Below are 19,835 nucleotides of genomic sequence, written 5' to 3' on the forward strand. Positions count from 1 at the left end.
AGTGCAGTGGTGTGATTTCAACTCACTACAGCCTTCTCCTTCTGGGTTTAAGTGATTCTCCTGCTTCAGCCTTCCAAGTACCTGGGACTACAGGTGCGCACCACCAGGCCTGGCAAATTTTTGTGTTTTTAGTAGAGACAGGGTTTCACCATGTTGGTCAGGCTGGTCTTGAGCTCCTGATCTTGTGATCTGCCTGCCTTTACCTCCCAAAGTGCTGGGGTTACAGGCGTGATCCACTGCACCCGGACCAGGTATGGATTTTTTTTTGTATTTATCCTGCTTGGGTTTCATCGAACTTCTAGATTTGTGGGTTGCTGTCCATTATCTTTTTTTTTTTTTTGAGACTGGGTCCCACTCTGTTGCACAGGCTGGAGTGCAATGGCTCGATCTCGGCTCACTGCAATCTATGTCTCCCAGGCTCAAGTGATCCTTCCGCCTCAGTCCTCTGAGTAGCTGGGACTATAGGCATGCATCACCATGCCTGGCTAATTTTTATGTATATTTTGTAGAGATGGGGTTTCACCATGTTGCCCAGGCTGGTCTCGAACTCCCAGACTCAAGTGATCTGCTTGCTGGCCTCAGCCTCCCAAAGTGCTGCAATTACAGGCACGAGCCACTGCGTCTGGCCTTGTTATCTCTTCATATGCCTCTGCTTTACTGAATCTTTAAGCTCTGCTTTTCAGTCTAGATTCTGGTTCTTTGGACTGCTGGGAAATTCTCTTTGCTCTCTAGTCTCACTCAGGATTTTCCTTATCTCTTGATTTTGCCCTAATTCTTTGACTCAGCCTTAGGAGGACTATCTGTCTTACATTCTTTGAAGACTTGAAGACTCAGAATGCCTCAGAGGTGTTTATTCCATGCTTCCTGTCTTGATCTCCTTCTACAGAGAGGGCCGCTGCCTTGAACATGGTAGAGGCTCTTTTCATGGGATTCTCTCCACTTTTCTTCCTTGCCCTCAGACTTGCACACGTTGAAAACCCCTAGGGGGCTGGGCTCAGTGGCTCACGCCTGTAATCCACCACTTTGGGAGGCCGAGGCAGGTGGATCTCGTGAGGTCAGGAGTTTGAGACCAGCCTGGCCAATATGGTGAAACTAAAAATACAAAAATTAGCCAGGTGTGGTGGTGCGCTCCTGTAGTCCCAGCTACTTGGGAGGCTGAGGCAGAAGAATTGCTTGAACCTGGGAAGCGGAGGTTGCAGTGAGCCAAGGTCGCACCACTGCAATTCAGCCTGGGCGACGGCAAGACACCATCTCAAAAAAAAAAAAAAAAAACCCCATAGAGAAGAGTTAGCATTGGGGCTTGTAGTTGGGCCTTCTCCAGATTCTCTAATATATTATCTGAGTCCACATGCAACCATTAAAATTAGGTTCATTATAGGTTTGGCTGGTTTCTCCTTAATCCTGTCAGTGGATTCCTGGTTCTGCCACTTCACCAGGAATGAGAATAGCTATGGTCTCTTCACTTCTGAAGGGTTTGCCATTTTCTCTGATTTAGCTTATTTATTATTTAGATTTCTTTACATCCTTAGCTCTCTGATGGTTTTTTTTTTTTTTTCTTAAACTATGATTTTTGTAGCTTATCCAGCTTGTTGCAGTTTACAGAGTAAGGCTTGGTATCTTGCAACTTTGAGCATTCTAGTCAGAAGTGGAAATCCTGAGCCTTTTGTTAGAATTACAAAATTTGAGAGCTGGAAGAGACCATAGAAATCATGTAGTTTAAGCCAGGTGGGGTGTTGTACGCCTGTACTCCTAACTACTGCCTGGCTCTGCCTGGGTGACAGGGCAAGACCTTGTCTCTTAAAAAAGAAGAAATCCTGTAGTTTAGCCACTTTGTTTTCCTGATGAGGAACTGAGACATAAAAATGTGAAATTCTTTGACTACACAGCTGATTTAGCCACAGATCCTGGAGTAGACACCAGATCTTTAAACTTACGGTTTATTTCTTTTAATATAAGCTGTCCCACTTAGTTTTGTGTTGTTAGAACAGAACACCTAAGACTGGGTAATTTATAAAGAAAAGAAATTTATTTCTTACAGTTCTGGAGGCTTGGAAGTCTGATACCATGGTGCTGGCATCTGGTAAGGGTCTCCTTTCTGCATCATCCCATGGGGGAAGAGAAAGAGAGGGCCAAACTTGCTTTTGTAATAGGCCCACTCCCACAATAATAACATTAACCCATCTGCTTCTTACTAGTGATTAATAATGACCACTTATTAAGCCCCACCTCTCAACACTTGCATTGAGGATTAAGTTTCCAACCCATGAACTTTGGGGGACACATTCAAAGCATGACACGGGCCTAGTGAAATCAGACTGGACTCTTTCAGTAGGGCCAAATTCTCAGATGGGTCTGATAGGAAACAAACTTAAAATTTTGTTTTCAAATCTCATAAGCTTTCTTTTTTTCTTCCTTCCTTTCCTTTTTCTTTTCCTTTTCCTTTTCCTTTCCTTTCCTTTCCTTTTCCTTTTCCTTTTCCTTTTCCTTTTCCTTTCTCCCCCTCCCCCCCCTTCCCCTCTTTTTGTGAAAGCAGGTTTATTAAGAAAGTAAAGGAATAAAAGAATGGCTACTGCATAGTCAGGGCAGCCAAATCTTGCAAGCCTTCTTCAGTTTGGAGAAAATGAGAGATAAAGAGGAAGGATATTCCAAAAATTATATGCCATTCTGAATTTTTTTAAAATTAGGGAATTGGCCAGATGCAGGGCTGATCTGTAATCCTAGTGCTTTAGAAGACTTAGCTGGAAGAATAACTTGAGGCCAGGAGATCAAGACTAGCCTGGGTAACATAGTGAGACCCCATTTCTACAAAAAAAAAAAAAAAAAAAAAAAAAGAGCGTGGTGTGTGCCTACAGGTCCCAGGTACTTGAGAGGCTTACTGGGAGAATTGCTTGAGGCTACAGTGAGCTTTGATCATACCACTGTACCACAGCCTAGGCAACAGAGCAAGACCCTGTCTCTTAAAGAGAGAAAAGGGAATCTTCAACTAAGCGTATGGTTCTCTCCGTTTGATGAGAGTCCAGAGATGTTTTATATGGCCTTGCATAATGTGACCTCCTTTAGACCCTCACCAGAGTTAGCTCAAAAACAATAGCAATCATGTTTGATCTGTAGTCTGAAAAGCTGTGGTGCTAAACCCTGCTAGGATGGATTGAAGAATAGTGTCAAGGTCTTGCATATCTTCATTATACCTTCTTTGGTATTAGATGGGCTGATAGGACTTAGGAGTCCTGCTTGACTGATTATATAGGATGCTATTTCAGTGGCACAGTCCCTCCCCACCACCTCAGCAAAATAAGATGAGAGCTGTAACAAAGCTGAAGTGTTTTATTTCTTCATTCTGAGTGGGTTGAAACCAGCTACCTTCTTCATGTTATTGGCAGACCTATGCATTCGCATAGAGTGAGGGTCCTGGTGGAATGCCTGGAAAGGAAAATACCATATCTAGGAATCTTCACTGATGTTTTCTAGTGGTAGATCAGAATGTGATCAGATTCTGAAAAATTTGAGGATAGGACTTCCCTTCTCCAAAGCTTTTCTACTGCCAGGTAGCATATGCTATTTACATTGAGTCATTCAGTACATATTTTAGGGTACCTACTAATTACCAGGTACTATGCTTAGGAAATGTCCCCAAAGCTACTTAGTCCCACACCTTTTGTAACAGATAAAGCCACAGAAAAAAGGAGGGGAATGGTGCCCTGGAAAATGAAGAGTAGAGGTTCTGAAGAATCAGATTAGATTAGATTGGGGAAGGATGGCAAAAGAAAAGGGAGTGAAAAGTTATTAGAAAGAAGAGAAAGAAAAGTGAAATGTTAGTGAGATAGGGAGGAATCCACTACACCCTGAGCTCCAGGAGTAATAATGTGTTCCTATAAGCTCAAGACTGAAAAAAAAAAAAAATGACCTCTGCTCTACGTTAATGCCTAAAACAATGCCTGGCACATGGTAAGCATTCAGTAAAATGTTGAATGAAACGTAATGAATGGATGGGAGAGTTGAATCTGTTTAGTCTGTGTAAAAGATGTTTTAAAAACATCTTGGCTCATTCTGCTTCTGGTCCCATGTTGGGATTGCATTTCCTCACTCCCTTGGTTATACACGTATGACCTTGTGACCTACTTTAGTCAGTAAAATGAGAGAAGTGAATGGTGTCATTTTTGGATGGAAGCTTTGTTGCCAGTGAGATAGTCTTGTTTTCTCTGCTACATTGCATGTCGTTGGTAGAGATGGTAGGTACTTTAACAGCTTGGCTGACAGCTACGTTGGACTTGTGGCATGAGCACGACTTAGATTTTTGGGGGCCATCTATTATCCTGACTGCTACGAAAATTTATATTTTCATCTGGTTAGAATCCTCAGGTGTCCAAAGGTGCTTGAAGAAAGAGGCTGTGCACATGTCTTCTGTCCTGTATTTGCGCCAATATTTCTTTAATGTTAATTAGGTTAGGAATCTTAGAATAAAGCCTCCTGCCAGGAAGAAGATAAGAAATGGGATGAAGGGTTATCATAATTATTTAAAAATTTCCAGCCATAAATTTGTAGAAAGGATTGTATTTCTTTAGTATACAACAATTCAAATAACATCTCTCCCATTCTGAGCATACGTATTAGCATAGGGCTTGGGAATAAAACTAAAGGAATATAAGACTTGTTCTGTGGTTTTGTAAGTTATAGACTTAGAATTGGGAGAATCTATAGGGATGTTATTACTAGTTTATCTGGTCTGTGAATTTTTGAATTTCTAATATGGATGACTTACAGTAAAGCTGTAACTAGGAGAAGATGGAGTCTCGCTCTGTCCCTCAGGCTGAAGTGCAGTGGCACGATCTTGGCTCACTGCAACCTCCACCTCCCAGGTTCAAGTGATTCTCCTGCCTCAGCTCCTGAGCAGCTGGGATTCCAGCCATGCACCACCATGCCAAGCTAATTTTTGTATTTTTAGTAGAGATGGGGTTTGGCCATGTTGGTCTGACTGGTCTCAGGTGATCCACCTGCCTTGGCCTCCCAAAGTGCTGGGATTATAGGCGTGAGCCACCCTGCCTGGTTGTAACTAGACTTACTAGTTGTAATCTAGTTACACATTTACTGTAAGTCATCCATGCTGGAAATGAACAACTAGAGATAAGCAACAAAATAAACATAATGGCATGCACTTTTTTTTTTTTTTTTTTTTTGAGATGGGGTCTCACTCTGTTGCCCAAGCTGGAGTGCAGTGGTGCGATCTCAGCTCACTGCAGCCTCAACCTCCCAGGTTCAAGTGATTGTCCTATCTCAGCCTCCCGAGTAGCTTGGATTACAGGTGTGAGCCACCACACCTTGCTAGTTTTTGTATTTTTAGTAGGGATGGGTTTTACCATGTTGACCAGGCTGGTCTCCAACTCCTGGCCTCGGGTGTTCTGCCTGCCTTGGCCTCCCAAAGTGCTAGGATTACAAGTGTGAGCCACCATGCCCAGCCTGTTTTGTCTTTAAGTTGAATACTTTGTTACCGTCTTCTCTGACTTTGAAAGTTTGTCTCTGTAGATAAGCATAGTTACTGATACTACCCAAAGCCTTTTAGACTTTGGCATTTGAGATTTAAGGTCCTGTGTCTCTTCCCAGGTTCCTAAGATTATTTGTTGTTAACAGTTTACACTCCCAGCCTCCTTGACGTCCAAATCCTGAAAGGGTCCCTGGTAGCTCTTACGGCCACCCACCATATGTTAGGAGCAAGGGCTTTGTCAAGAATGCAGTGAGCAAGCAGCTAAGCTGTAGCACTTGGCCTTCTCTGCCCAAAAAACTTAGTAGCTTTGATGAGAGCTTGAGACATGATCTCAGGGAAGGGCGAATTTGCTACAGCTACATTTATCTGTGCCAGGTTAGGAGATAGCCCTAGGTGAATACAAGAAAAGCTCAACCTTTCCCTTCAGTCCAAAAGCAACTGGGTTTTGGCCGAGGAGATGTGAGGCTGGCTAGGTTCCTGTTAACTCAAATTACTCGCTTGTCGATGGAGAAGAGCAAAATGAGTAAGAGCCTTTGTGGAGAGGGGATGGGGGAAGTGCTGTCAGTGAATGTGAACAGGCCAGATGACCCATGTCAGCATTTATCCAGAGAAGCAGCAGAGCAGGAGGTTGAGGAGAAAGCCAGAAAAGTAACCTTTATGTTTGTGGTCCTTACTTCAAACTTTCTTTGCACGTCTAGACTTCCTTTTTGACATAGGTAGGCCAAGTTGCTCCTTAATAAGAAAAAAAAAAATTCAGTTTCTATAGATTGGTGAGATAGGACAAAGTAAATTTACTTCTTTTGTTTGCATTTCATTACTTTATATACTTAGTCTTGACTCCCAGTACCAGCATTGCTCTTGGTGTGGGGGCAGACCAGGTGACAGAGAGCAGGAAGTAATATAGCAAAGAGAGCAGTGCTTGAGCAGATAGTTGTGGCTAATGCAGTTTCAGGGAACTGCCTTATAAACTTAGGAAGCTGCTATCCAGCCTGGATTATAGAGAGCTCTTAATTCCATGGCATAGTAGATCACTGAAAGAAAGCCAAAGATAAAGCAAAAAGTCAACTTTATTCTTATAAATTATTCTCTGTACTTCATTTTATTCACCAAGTTTTTAAAAACAACATCGGGCCGGGCGCGGTGGCTCAAGCCTGTAATCCCAGCACTTTGGGAGGCCGAGACGGGTGGATCATGAGGTCAGGAGATCGAGACCATCCTGGCTAACACAGTGAAACCCCGTCTCTACTTAATAAAATACAAAAAACTAGCCAGGCGAGGTGGCAGGCACCTGTAGTCCCAGCTACTTGGGAGGCTGAGGCAGGAGAATGGCGTAAACCCGGGAGGTGGAGCTTGCAGTGAGCTGATCCGGCCACTGCACTCCAGCCTGGGCGACAGAGCGAGACTCCGTCTCAACAAAAAAACAAACAAACAAACAAAAAACCAAAACAACATCAAACCAGCTAATCACACTTAGTGATCACTCCCCAGACCACCCAGAATCAGCACTGGTTGGTAGGAATGGGTAGCATTTATTTGGAGGCAGAGAAATTGAAAAGATGCTGGAAAGGGTCCCTTTATGTTACCTTCCTTTTTACTCCCTTGTCGAAGTGTGTAGAACATGTAAAAAGAATATGGAGCCCCAGTTTTTTCCTGGTCTAAGCTTTAAACTTTGCCTTTATGAAATTAAGCATGAAAGATGGTGGAGATAATGGCAATTAATAGGACACTGATGTGGATAGAGGATGCAGTGACCATCTGCTGGTCCAGCTGAGTTTTATATATGTTTTAGTCAGGCCAAGGAGCTCCATGGTTGACGTGAAAGTTGGAGGTAATTGGAGACATCAGAATTTGGAATATAACTGCCCTAAGAGTTAAGGTGATGAGGGAACAATTTTCTTTCTAGGGTCACTAGGAGAGCATGAGAGGCCTCTGCCTTTTTTATGGCTACCAGGCACACACATCTTGACTTTCTTAATCAGGTCAGACCCCCAATGTGCAGACTCTCAGTAGTATCTTGTAGCATTCCTTGGTACCACTTGTCCTTTCTTTATTTCCTTGTTTACTTTTCTTCTTTTTAAAAAGAAATTGTCTCTAGTCACATGATAAACTCCACGAAGGCAGAGCCCAAGTCTCTCTTTACTCACCATTTTATCCCCATTGCCAAGGGATTGACTGACACAGATACTTATCAAATACTTACCGAATAATGGAATATGACTGAATTGTAAACACTTAATGGATCCACTGTATGATGTAGAGGTACAGCATGACTCCCAACTTACTAATTAAGGTGGGTCTACTTTCCAAGATCCTGGCTGAAAAGGCGCTCCAGCAGCATTTGGTCTAATGGATAGTGAAGGATCCTGAAGACTACTACTCACAGAGCAATGAGGCAGAATCACTGAACAAGCACTGCCATTGTAAATCCTTTCCCCCCTAGGTGTTTAATTGGTATAATCCTCATTGTCTAGTGGAATTACAGTTTGGTTTATAAATACTACCTTCTCTTGTTAGAATGTATAGTCTTCATCATCTGAGTACATAGTGATGGCTCTGCAGTTCTCAGTGTAGGCAAAGCTCCTACCTTCCCTAGTATCATTTTTTACCCACTCTACCTCGTTAAGTGCTGACCAGTCACTGATAATTCTGAAAAGACACTCTCCCTGAAGTTTCTAGTTTGTGAGGCTTCTTGGTCTCAATAAAATTTAAGTGGGGCAGATGTGGATGGAGGCCTTAAGTAAGGATCTCTCATTTTCATGGCTTTCCTAATCTGGCTACAACGCCTACTATAGTGCTATTCTGTCAGATAACAGTGGTGTGATTTTTGACGAAGCATTGTTTGTGCTTGAGTAGATTGCTAGTGAAGTAGAAGTTTGAGAGAGAACTTGGAGATCTTACTGTTCTTATTTCATTTGTCTGTGGAACTGATTTTACAGTCAGAAATGTAAAACATGACTGAGCTTTAAGGAATTGTTTACGTTAAGGCAGGAAGGTAGGCATGAACAAGCATTCTATTTCAGGTAGAGACTAGAGATGTAAAATTTTGGAAATAGTGGAGCCTTTGAGAAATACTGGTTTTCTTGACCAGCCTGCGAAACATAGTGAAACCCTGTCTCTACAAAAAATACAAAAATTAGCCTTGTGTGTTGCTTGCCTCAGCAGCACATATACTTTAAAAAAAAAGAAAAAGAAAAAGAAAGCCTGGTGTGGTGGCTCCTGCCTGTAGTCCCAGATACTTGAGGGGCTGAGGTGGGAGGATCGCTTGAGCCCAGAAGGCAGAGGTTGCAGTGAGCAGTGATCAGGCCACTACACTCCAGCTTGGGTGACAGAACAATACCCTGTCTCAAACAAACAAACAAACTGGTTTTCCTAGGGTATTTCCTGGGGAGCAGGAAGAATCAAGATGTGTACAAACAGAAAAACCTTGGTGGGAGGGAGACACAGTATTAAAGCCCTTTTTAAAAATCTGAAACTTTTACCAATACAAAAATTTATTTTTATTTTTATTTTTATTTTTTTGAGATGGAGTCTTGCTGTTGCCCAGGCTGGAGTGCAGTGGCGTGATCTCACCTCACTGCAACCTCCACCTCCCAGGTTCTAGCGATTCTCCTGCCTCAGCCTCCCAAGTAGCTAGGGTTACAGGCACTCATCACCATGCTGGGCTAATTTTTGTATTTTTAGTAGAGACAGGGTTTCTCCATGTTGGTCAGGCTGGTTTCCAACTCTCGACCTCAGGAGATCCACCCGCCTTGGCCTTCCAAAGTGCTGGGATTACAGGCGTGAGCCACCGCGCCTGGCCCCAAAATGTATTTTTATTACTTATTTCCATAATCACATGGGCTAGATCACATAACAGCATTGAAAATCCAGTGGCTAAAGACCAAAGACAAGACTAATGGCTCAGCTGGGTAATGGCAAATGATATGTTGGACTTAAGGTGTTTGACTTTTTTGGCGGGGAGCAGGGGGCAGAGTCTCGCTCTGTCGCCCAGGCTAGAGTGCAATGGCGTGATCTCGGCTCACTGCAACTTCCACCTCCCTGGTTTAAGCAGTTATCCTGCCTTACTCCGGAGTAGCTGGGATTACAGGCATGCGCCACCACGCCCGGCTACTGTTTGTATTTTTAGTAGAGATGGGGTTTCACCGTATTGGCCAGGCTGGTCTTGAACTCCAGACCTCATGATCCTCCCTCCTCGGCCTCCCAAAGTGCTGGGATTACAGGTGTGAACCACCGTGTCCGGCCTTGAAATATTTTTTTAAATTCAAAAGTTTATTCACAAACTTTTTAAGTGTTTTGTTACAAATAGACTGGTAAGCTACAGAATTTTTAGGACTTTTTTTTTTTTTTTGGCGGGCTAGGGGGGCTGATTTCTGAGAAGCAGAGAAAAACTTGCAGAGGAGAAGCCATCTGTTACAGTAAAAGAAAGCTATTTTACTATTAGTGTCCTTCATATTATGCAGATACAAGACCCATTCTCATTTATTAAAAGAACTGAAGGATAGTAAGTATCAGTTTTTATTAAAGCTGTCTTTCTCCTGTTGGACAATGAGTTGAGTTTACTGAGGGCCAGAATCCTTTTGCTTATATCAGGTTTGCTCCTGCCTAGCATGTAGTAGTTACTCAATATATGTTTATATATTAAATGAATAAATTGTTGACTTTATTCTTTCTGCCTCAAATATTGTCTGGTCTTATTTGTTAGGAATTCTGACCACCTTATTTTCCATAATGCCTTATATCTGGTACTCTGAGTACTCTGCAGATTCAAGGATTAGGCCATTAAGAAACTGAAAGAACCAAGTTGCATTTATTTTTTTTCAGGCTGGCTAGGGAACCATCTACTGGAGTTGAGGCTATTTTTTCCTGCCCTTTTAGAGGATATTTTTTAAAGTATGAAATATTTTAAGTGAACAGAGATTGATATAACAAACCTTTATATACATACCACCCAGCTCTGTAAGAATCTAGTAATCTGTCATGCTTGTTATTTTAAAATAAATAACACATTAAAATGCAGAGAAATGATTCTGGTCTCTTTCCTTAATAACCTCCAAGTAATCATTATGAATTTGGTATTTGTCTCTTTTTTTTTCCATTTTTTTTTTTTTAACTTTTGCAATGTACATATGTACTTACAAAAAAAACTATTTTGCATGCATATAACTACTTATCTGTTCTCCTGTTTTATGAAGTTTAGGTTGTTTCTAATTTTCTTTACCAAAAAGAATGAGAATTTCTCTAGAGAGTTTACTGTGAAGAAAAATGGCCAGGTCATAGAGTATGCTATTTATTTATTCATTTATATGTTTCTGCCAAATTGCTCTGAAGTTCTTGTACTAATTTAAACTCTAACCACTATTGTGTGTAAGTTTGTTTTTCCACACCCCTCAAACTTGACATTAACAGAGAAGCATGTTTTTTCAATCTGAAATGTTCTTTTAAGGTAATCTTTTCCTATCACATTAAATACCTTTTCATAGGTATTATTGTGCAAGTTTACTTTTATAAATTGAAGAGCATTATTTGCATACTTATTTGTGCTGTTAGATTTTTGTTCATTGGATATTGATAGGCATAGTTAATAAATAAACATGCTCTTTAACAAACTAACATATTACAGACTTCTTATATATTCTTTTAGATAGATGTTACTAATGTTTTACCCCTCATAAAACTCGAGTTCTATAAAAATATTATGAACTTTCCCATACTTGTTGGCATTTCAGAAATAGTACAACCTAATGAGCCTAAGTGTTACCAAGAATCTAGCGTAGTGAAATCTGGAGCCCGGGCCAACGTGTGTGAATTGCTCATAACATTTTTGTAAGCTATTTTTGATTAAGGGTAATTTGTCACTTAATGACCATCATTAAGTTTAATGTACCAGTAGTAGTTTATTGCTAAATGCTCAGTTTGTGTCATACTACACATTTGAAGAAAAGGGTATTTCCTGCAGTGGTGACTCTCTTCTTTTTCTCATCCCCCCAGGTTGTATCAGAGTAAGATGGACGGTAGCTTTGATTGTGATTGTGGTGAGCTGGAGCCACCTGATCACTAACAAAAGACATCTTCTGTTAACCAACAGCCGCCAGAGCTTCCTGTTGAAATAAATATATAGCAACAAAGGAAGAAAAGAAGCAAAACGGAAATAGTGCTTACCAGCACCTTAGAATGATGCTGCTCAGGACCAGTCCAACACTGAATGTATCTGCACTGTGAGGAGAATGTTCATAGAAGCCTGTTGTGTGCATATTTATTCACATTTTTGTTAAATGTTAAATCGTTTAGCACGGTAATCTGAGTGCACAGTATGTCATTTCATTCCGTTTGAGTTTCTTGTTTTCTTTAAATGTCTGCAGAGTTGCTGCCCCTTTCTTGAACTATGAGTACTGCAATCTTTTTAATTCTCAATATGAGTAGAGCTTTTTGAGCTTTAAATCTAAGGGGAACTCAACAGGCCTGTTTGGCATATGCAATGAACATCAAGAAACCATCTTGCTGTGGAAGCATAATTATTTTTCTTCTCCCTTTTTGAAAGATCTTTCCTTTTGATGCCAGTTTTCTTCCTTGTTTACACAAGTTCAATTCGAAAGGAAAAGGCAATAGTAAGGGTTTCAAAATGGCAGAGAAATTTGAAAGTCTCATGAACATTCATGGTTTTGATCTGGGTTCTAGGTATATGGACTTAAAACCATTGGGTTGTGGAGGCAATGGCTTGGTTTTTTCTGCTGTAGACAATGACTGTGACAAAAGAGTAGCCATCAAGAAAATTGTCCTTACTGATCCCCAGAGTGTCAAACATGCTCTACGTGAAATCAAAATTATTAGAAGACTTGACCATGATAACATTGTGAAAGTGTTTGAAATTCTTGGTCCTAGTGGAAGCCAATTAACAGACGATGTGGGCTCTCTTACGGAACTGAACAGTGTTTACATTGTTCAGGAGTACATGGAGACAGACTTGGCTAATGTGCTGGAGCAGGGCCCTTTACTGGAAGAGCATGCCAGGCTGTTCATGTATCAGCTGCTACGGGGGCTCAAGTATATTCACTCTGCAAACGTACTGCACAGAGATCTCAAACCAGCTAATCTTTTCATTAATACTGAAGACTTGGTGCTGAAGATAGGTGACTTTGGTCTTGCACGGATCATGGATCCTCATTATTCCCATAAGGTATGTAGAGAAAGCCAGCTGAGACAGACCTTTAAACTGATATGCTTAATCAGGAATAGGTACCTGCATTTTCTTTGTATATTGTGGCAGAATTTTTAATCTTATTAAACTTTACATAGTGCCTTTTTTCTGATACAAATCTATCTTTCACAGTCTCTCTGTTTGAAATGAAGGTGGAGTGGGATAATTAAATACAAATTTCTAAAAAAATATGGTTATTATAATGAATTTCTAAAGTATATGGTTATTTATTATAAATGAAATTCTCCCTTAGTTATTTAAGAGTGGAATATACTTTCTTTGGGACAGAATTGTGGTAAGAGGGGATACTATTTCAACTTTTAGGTCTTTTGTTTTTGAGACAGAGTTTCACTCTGTCGTAAAGGCTGGAGTGCAGTGGTGCCATCTTGGCTCACTGCAACCTTCACCCCCTGGATTCAGTGATTCTTGTACCTCAGCCTCCCAAATAGCTGGGATTACAGGTGTGTGCCATCACGCCCAGCTAATTTGTTTGTATTTTTAGTAGAGACGGGGCCTCCCCATGTTGGCCAGGGTGGTCTTGAACTCCTAGCCTCCAGTGATCTGCCTGCCTCAGCCTCCCAAAATGCTAGGATTACAAAGGTGTGAACCATCATGCTTTGTCTTTTTTTTTTTTTTTTTTTTTTTTTTGAGTTTTTAGAGACAAGATCTTGCTGTGTTGCTCAGGCTGGGATCAAATTTCTGGGCTCAAGTGATCCTCTGGCCTCAGCCTCCTGAATAGCTGATGCTAAAGGTGCATGCCAGCACACCCAAACTTTTGTCTTCTTTTGTCCCTTTGAGACTGTACTATTCAGTTCTGCTTTGTTTAAACTAAATTTAGCTTGAAATCTAAATTCCCATAAACAATTGGTAGTAAGTATAGCCAAAAAGATTCACAGCAACTTCCTCTTAGATAGCAAATGGCCTTCATACCAGAATTGAGTATTTTTCAAGCTGAACCTTGGTCTTTTAGTTTTGAAATGAAATCTTATGTGGGACCATGATGTTTAAAATAGAAAAGTGGAGCTGCTTTGGCTGTAAAGAACCCCTGGGAGCCCTGCTTTTCACAGTACATGCCTAAGACAAATCTTCATATGTGTTGTTTCACATTAAGTTTTTTTTGTTTTTGTTTTTGAGACCAAGTTTTGCTCTTGTTGCCCAGGCTAGAGTGCAATAGTGTGATCTCAGCTCATTGCAACCTCCGCCTCCTGGGTTCAAGCAATTCTCCTGCCTCAGCCTCCCAAGTAGCTGGGATTACAGGTGCCCGCCACCATGCCCAACCCATATTAAAGTATTTTTACTTGGGCCAGGTGCAGTGGCTCACACCTGTAATCTCAGCACTTTGGGAGGCTGAGGCAGGCGGATCACCTGAGGTTGGGAGTTTGAGACCAGCCTGACAACATGGTGAAACCCCATCTCTACTAAAAATACAAAATTAGCTGTGCCTGGTGGTACATGCCTGTAATTCCAGCTACTGCACTGTACTCCAGCCATTGCACTGCAGCCTGGGCAACAAGAGTGAAACTCCATCTCAAAAAAAAAAACTTTGTAGAAAATGAGTTCTAGGCTGGGAGCGCGGTGGCTTCTTCCTGTAATCTCAACGCTTTAGGAGGCCAAGGCAGAAGGATCACTTGAGGCCAGGAGTTTGAGACCAACCTGGGCAACACAGACACTTTTTTTTTCTAGAGAAAAGAGATTATTACACTGACCACGTCCTTTTTATGTATTTACTGTATCCACAGTGAAGTATTGTGGATAGAGCACTGAACTAAGACTTATACTGTCTAAAATTGACTCCATTTCTACATCCAACTAGCTATATGACTTGAAACAGATCCCTTAATCTCTCGGTCATCACACCTATAAAATGGAGTTAATATCTACCATCACAATCTCTCAGGGTAGTTTTGAGGATGAAATAAGGCAATATATGTATAAGGTTTTGTAAGGTGCTTTGTAATTGTAAAGTAATTGAATAAATTGGTTATTAATAGGATTTATAGTAGAGGTCAGTAAGGAGGCTGACATTGGTTTGTAAGTAGCACCTCTGGTGCTCTTCCCTACTGTTCTGACTTGAAGCATACTTGCTCCTTGATTATCTCAAGACTTTGAGTGTAAACCAGCTCATCTGAAAAATACTTTGAATGTGTGGCCTAGAGTTAACACTATAACTAGAGTTTTACATAATTTTTTTTTTTTTTTTTTTAAACAGGGTCTTGCTCTTGGCTCACTCCAACCTCTGTCTCCTGCGCTTCAGTGATCCTCCCAGCTCAGCCTCCCAAGTAGCTGGGACTACAGGCGTGTGCTACCATGCCAGGCTAATTTTTGTATTTTTAGTAGAGATGGGGTTTTTGCATGTTGCCCAGGCTGGTCTCAAACTCCTGGCCTCAAGCGATCCACCCACCTCGGCCCCCCGAAGTGCTGGGGTTAAAGACTAAAGTTGTTTTTTGTTTTTTGTTTTTTTTTGAGACAGTTTCGCTCTTGTTGCCCAGGCTGGAGTGCAGTGGTGCCATCTCGGCTCACCGCAACCTCTGCCTCCCGGGTTCAGGCGATTCTCCTGGCTCAGCCTCCTGAGTAACTGGGGTTACAGGCATGCACCAGCACACCTGGCTAATTTTGTATTTTTAGTAGAGACGGGGTTTCTCCATGTTGGTCATACTGGCCTCGAACTCCCGACCTCAGGTGATCCGCCCGGCTCGGTTTCCCAAAATGCTAGGATTACAGGCATGAGCTACCACGCTCGGCAGATTAAGAATTCTTTAATCAAGTTGTAAGTACTGTTTTTTAGCTAAAGTAAAAAAAATGTTTTTTGTTTCTTTTGTAGGGTCATCTTTCTGAAGGATTGGTTACTAAATGGTACAGATCTCCACGTCTTTTACTTTCTCCTAATAATTATACTAAAGCCATTGACATGTGGGCTGCAGGCTGCATCTTTGCTGAAATGCTGACTGGTAAAACCCTTTTTGCAGGTTAGTATTTTGTGGGGGGAAAAATTTTCCCAAAGAGAAGTAATTTTGCATTTATCTCTGAAGCAAGATTCATATAAGGTTTAAAATAATTAGTTGTGATCTAGAATACTAAAAATGAACAGATAAATTGGCATTTTTATTCAGAAAATTGAGAAAACTTACATTCACTAAATTGGTCACTTCATAAATTATCAGAACTCTAGTGTTTAAATATAATTTTATATTTTGTGGACCCATAATAGTTGTTGGTAATCTGTGTTGATACTTGAGTTGCATACTTCTGTCAGTATCATCACTTCCTGGTGAAAATTTTAAGCCATTGTTGAAAATCCAACAAATTTTTCTTGGTCTCCTCCCCCTATAAACAACCAAATAAGTAATTTTTTGTGAAGTTTGGTGCTATTTAGAAGTCTAAAGAAGTGTGTGAGAGAGGACTTTGTCAAGATGAGAAGAGATGCATAATCCATGAAAAATGTCTGTGTCATAAAGTAAAGCATACATCTGGATAAAATTATTTAGTATAGACTAGAGCTATAAACTTGAAGAAGCTATACATCAGTGATTGCTGGAATGGAAGGCATTATGGAGTCATAATAGTGAGGAATTTTAATCGGGGAAGGGAGAAAATGTGTTATTTAAGGGTACCCATATAAATAAAAGTAGAATCCTGGTACATTCATGAATCTGAGATTCATGCAAGTTGTCAAATAATAATAAACATATTTATGACTAGTTAAGATGGGGTCAGATAAGAAAGTATTTAGAAAGTAGGAAGAGGACTTTCCATATGGAAAAGTAAGGAATAGTAGGGGTACTGAAGATTTTCTAGTTGGGGAAGTGGTGTGATAGTGATTAAGGCCTTTTTTTGTGTTTTGAGATTACTTTTTCCCCCTCTATACCCTTTTTTGTTGTTGTTGAGATGGAATCTCGCTCTGTCACCCAGGCTGGAGTGCAGTGGTGCGATCTTTGTTCACTGCAAGCTCCGCCTCCCAGGTTCACGCCATTCTCCTGCCTCAGCCTCCCAAGTAGCTGGGACTACAGGCGCCCGCCACCATGCCCGGCTAATTTTTTGTATTTTTAGTAGAGACGAGGTTTCACCGTGTTAGCCAGGATGGTCTCTGTCTTCTGACCTCGTGATCCGCCCTCCTCGGCCTCCCAAAGTGCTGGGATTACAGGCGTGAGCCACCGCACCCTGTCCTCTATACATACCATTTTTAGAGTTGTTCCCCCCGACCCCCAGACTGTGCTAAGAGCAGAAGGAAAGGAATAGGCCAGAACCTATTTACATAAGAAAGATTAGTGTACATAGGAGAGCACTGGTAAAGAAAGGACAGCATGCATAAATGTCTTTTAAGTATGTTAATGCCAGTTCTTAGTTTATATAACGGCCAGCCCTTTATAATTTTTTTCTATTTATCTAAAATTTCTGGTTGGGCACCGTGGCTCACGCCTGTAATCCCAGCACTTTGGGAGGCTGCGGCGGGCAGATTACTTGAGGTAAGGAGTTCGAGACCAGCCTGGCCAACATGGTGAAACCCCGTCTCTACTAAAAATACAGAAATTAGCCGGGCATGGTGGCACACGCCTGTAATCCCAGCTTCTGGGGAGGCTGAGGCACGATAATCACTTGAACCTGGGAAGTGGAGGTTGCAGTGAGCCGGGATTAAGCCATTGCATTCCAGTCTGGGCAACAGAGACTGTCTCCAAAAAAAAAAAAAATTCTAGGATGTATGATAGTTTTCTAAATTGAAATTCGGAGGGATTCCTGGAAACTAAATTATTAAATGGATTGATTTTTGCTTAGGAACAATACTGTGATTAGAGGTTCTGTTCCTGATATCAAGTGCCTTCCGGCATATATAAACAATTCTGTATTGTTTGTTGCAGTGTTACAAATTACTCCAAAACTTAGTAGCTTAAATGACAAACATTTATTATCGTTTTACAGTTTCTGTGTGTCAGAATGTGGGAGTGGTTTAGCTAGGTGGTTCTAGCTCAGGTTTTCTCAGTCAGGATGTTGGTAAGAGCAGCAGTTACCTGAAGGCTTGACCAAGGCAGGAGGATCCACTTCTAGATAGCTTACTTACATGACAGTTACCAAGAGGCTTCGGTTCCTCACCATGTGGGCATCTCCATAGGACTGCTTGAGTGTCTTCATAATATGGTGGCTGGCTTCCTCTAGAACTAATGATCCAAAAGACAGCAAGGAGATAGCCAGTATATCTTATTTTAAAAAGTTGTATTGTTATATAATTCACATACTATACAATTTATTTAAATTATACAGTTCCATATTTTTTAGTATATTTACAGAGTTATACACTCTGTAAATAACACAATCTAATTTTGGAACACTGTCTTGGCTCCTAAAAGATCCTGCAAATCATTAGCAGTCACTTCTCATTTCCTCTTTCCCCCAACCCCTGGCATCCACTAATCTACTTTGTGTCTCTATGGATTTGCCTGCTCTGGTTGTTTCAGATAACATTTGGACTTTGGGACAGTCTTCTTTCATGCAGCAGTATTTTGGAGGTTTACCCATGTAGTGGCATATATTAGTACTTTTTTCCTTTTTATGGGCAAATAGTATTCTGCTCTATGAATATACCACATGCTATTTATCCATTCCTCAGTTGATGGACATTTGGGTTTCCACTTCTTCATTATGAATTATGCTGTTGTGAATATTTGTGTACAAGTTTTTGTGTGAAAATGTTTTCAGCTCTCTTGGGTATATATACCTAGGAGTGGAATTGCTGGGTCGTGTGATAACTGTTTAACTTTTTGAAGAACAGTTTCCCAGCACAGCTGTACCATTTTACATTCCCACCAGCAATGCATGAGAGTTAAATTTTATCTTTTTGAGTATAGCCATCCTATCGGGTATGAAGTAGTATCTCATTGTGGTTTGTTTTTTCTTTTTTCGAGATGGAGTCTTGCTTTGTTGTCTAGGCAACCTCTGCCTCCCAGGTTCAAGCAATTCTCCTGCCTCAGCCTTCCGAGTAGCTGGGATTACAAAGGCATGCGCCACCACGCCCACCTAATTTTTGTATTTTTAGTAGAGATGGGGTTTCACAGTGTTGGCCAGGCTGGTCCCGAACTCCTAACCTCAAGTGATCTGCCCACATTGACCTCTCAAAGTGCGGGGATTACAGGCAGGAGCCATTGCACCAGGCCTCATTGAGGTTTTGATTTGCATTTCCCTACTAATGGATGTTGAATGTCTGTACAGATCTATTGCCTATTTTTTAAATTGGGTTGTCTTTTTATTGTTGAGTTGTAAGAATTCTTTACATAATTCTGAATACAAATCTTTTGTGATTTACATGTTTTTCTTCTATTCTGCAGTTTCCTTTCCTTTCTTGATAGTGTCTTTTGAAACAAGTTGTTTTTTTTTTTTTTTGAGACAGAGTCTCGCGTACTCGCCCAGGCTGTAGTACAGTGGCACAGTCTTGGCTCACTGCAGCCTCTCCCTCTTGGGTTTAAGCGATTCTGCTCCCTCAGCCTCCTGAGTAGCTGGCATCAAAGGCGCGCACCACCATGCCCAGCTGATTTTTGTATTTTTAGTAGAGACGGGGTTTCACCGTGTTGGTCAGGCTGGTCTCGAACTCCTGACCTCATGATCCACTCGCCTCGGCCTCCCAAAGTGCTGGGATTACAGGCATCAGCCACTGTGCCAGGCCCGAAACAAGATTCTAATTCTGAAGTCCAATTATCTTTTTCTTTTGTCCCTTTTGCTTTTGGTGTCATATCTGAGGAATAATTGCCTGACCCAAGGTCGTGGTTGTTTTCTCCTGTGTTGTCTTCCGAGAGTTTTATAGCATTAACTTTTACAGCTGGGTGCGGTGGCTTACACCTGTAATCCTAGCACTTTGGGATGCAGAGGAGAGTGGATCACCCGAGGTCAGGAGTTCGAGAACACCCTGGCCAACGTGGTGAAACCCTGTCTCTACTAAAAATACAAAAATTAGCTGGGCGTGGTGGTGCGCGCCTGTAATCCCAGCTACTCGGAAGGCTGAGGCAGGAGAATTGCTTGAACCTGGGAGGCAGAGGTTGCAGTGAGCCAAGATCGTGCCACTGCACTCCAGCCTGGACAACAGAGCAAGACTCTGTATTCAGTGGGGGTGGGAAGAAAAAGGGGGATTAACTCTTACACATTGGACGTCCATTTGTCCTGGCACCATTTGTTGAAAAG

At 41.4% G+C, this 19,835-nt stretch overlaps 1 protein-coding gene across 3 annotated transcripts in view; it reads left to right on the forward strand.

Moving 5' to 3' along the window:
• Positions 1–19,835, forward strand: part of MAPK6 (mitogen-activated protein kinase 6) — a 47,032-nt gene that overhangs the window by 15,266 nt on the left and 11,931 nt on the right. For all 3 annotated transcript variants that reach the window (XM_038009987.2, XM_008016588.3, XM_038009988.2), the window contains exons 2-3: positions 11,468–12,653; positions 15,496–15,640. In XM_038009987.2, the coding sequence (XP_037865915.1) occupies positions 12,099–12,653; positions 15,496–15,640 (700 nt within the window). In that variant the 5' untranslated portion in view covers positions 11,468–12,098. The remainder of the gene's footprint in view (positions 1–11,467; positions 12,654–15,495; positions 15,641–19,835) is intronic.

Source organism: Chlorocebus sabaeus, chromosome 26 (assembly GCF_047675955.1).
Source record: "Chlorocebus sabaeus isolate Y175 chromosome 26, mChlSab1.0.hap1, whole genome shotgun sequence".
Taxonomy (NCBI): Eukaryota; Metazoa; Chordata; class Mammalia; order Primates; family Cercopithecidae; genus Chlorocebus; species Chlorocebus sabaeus.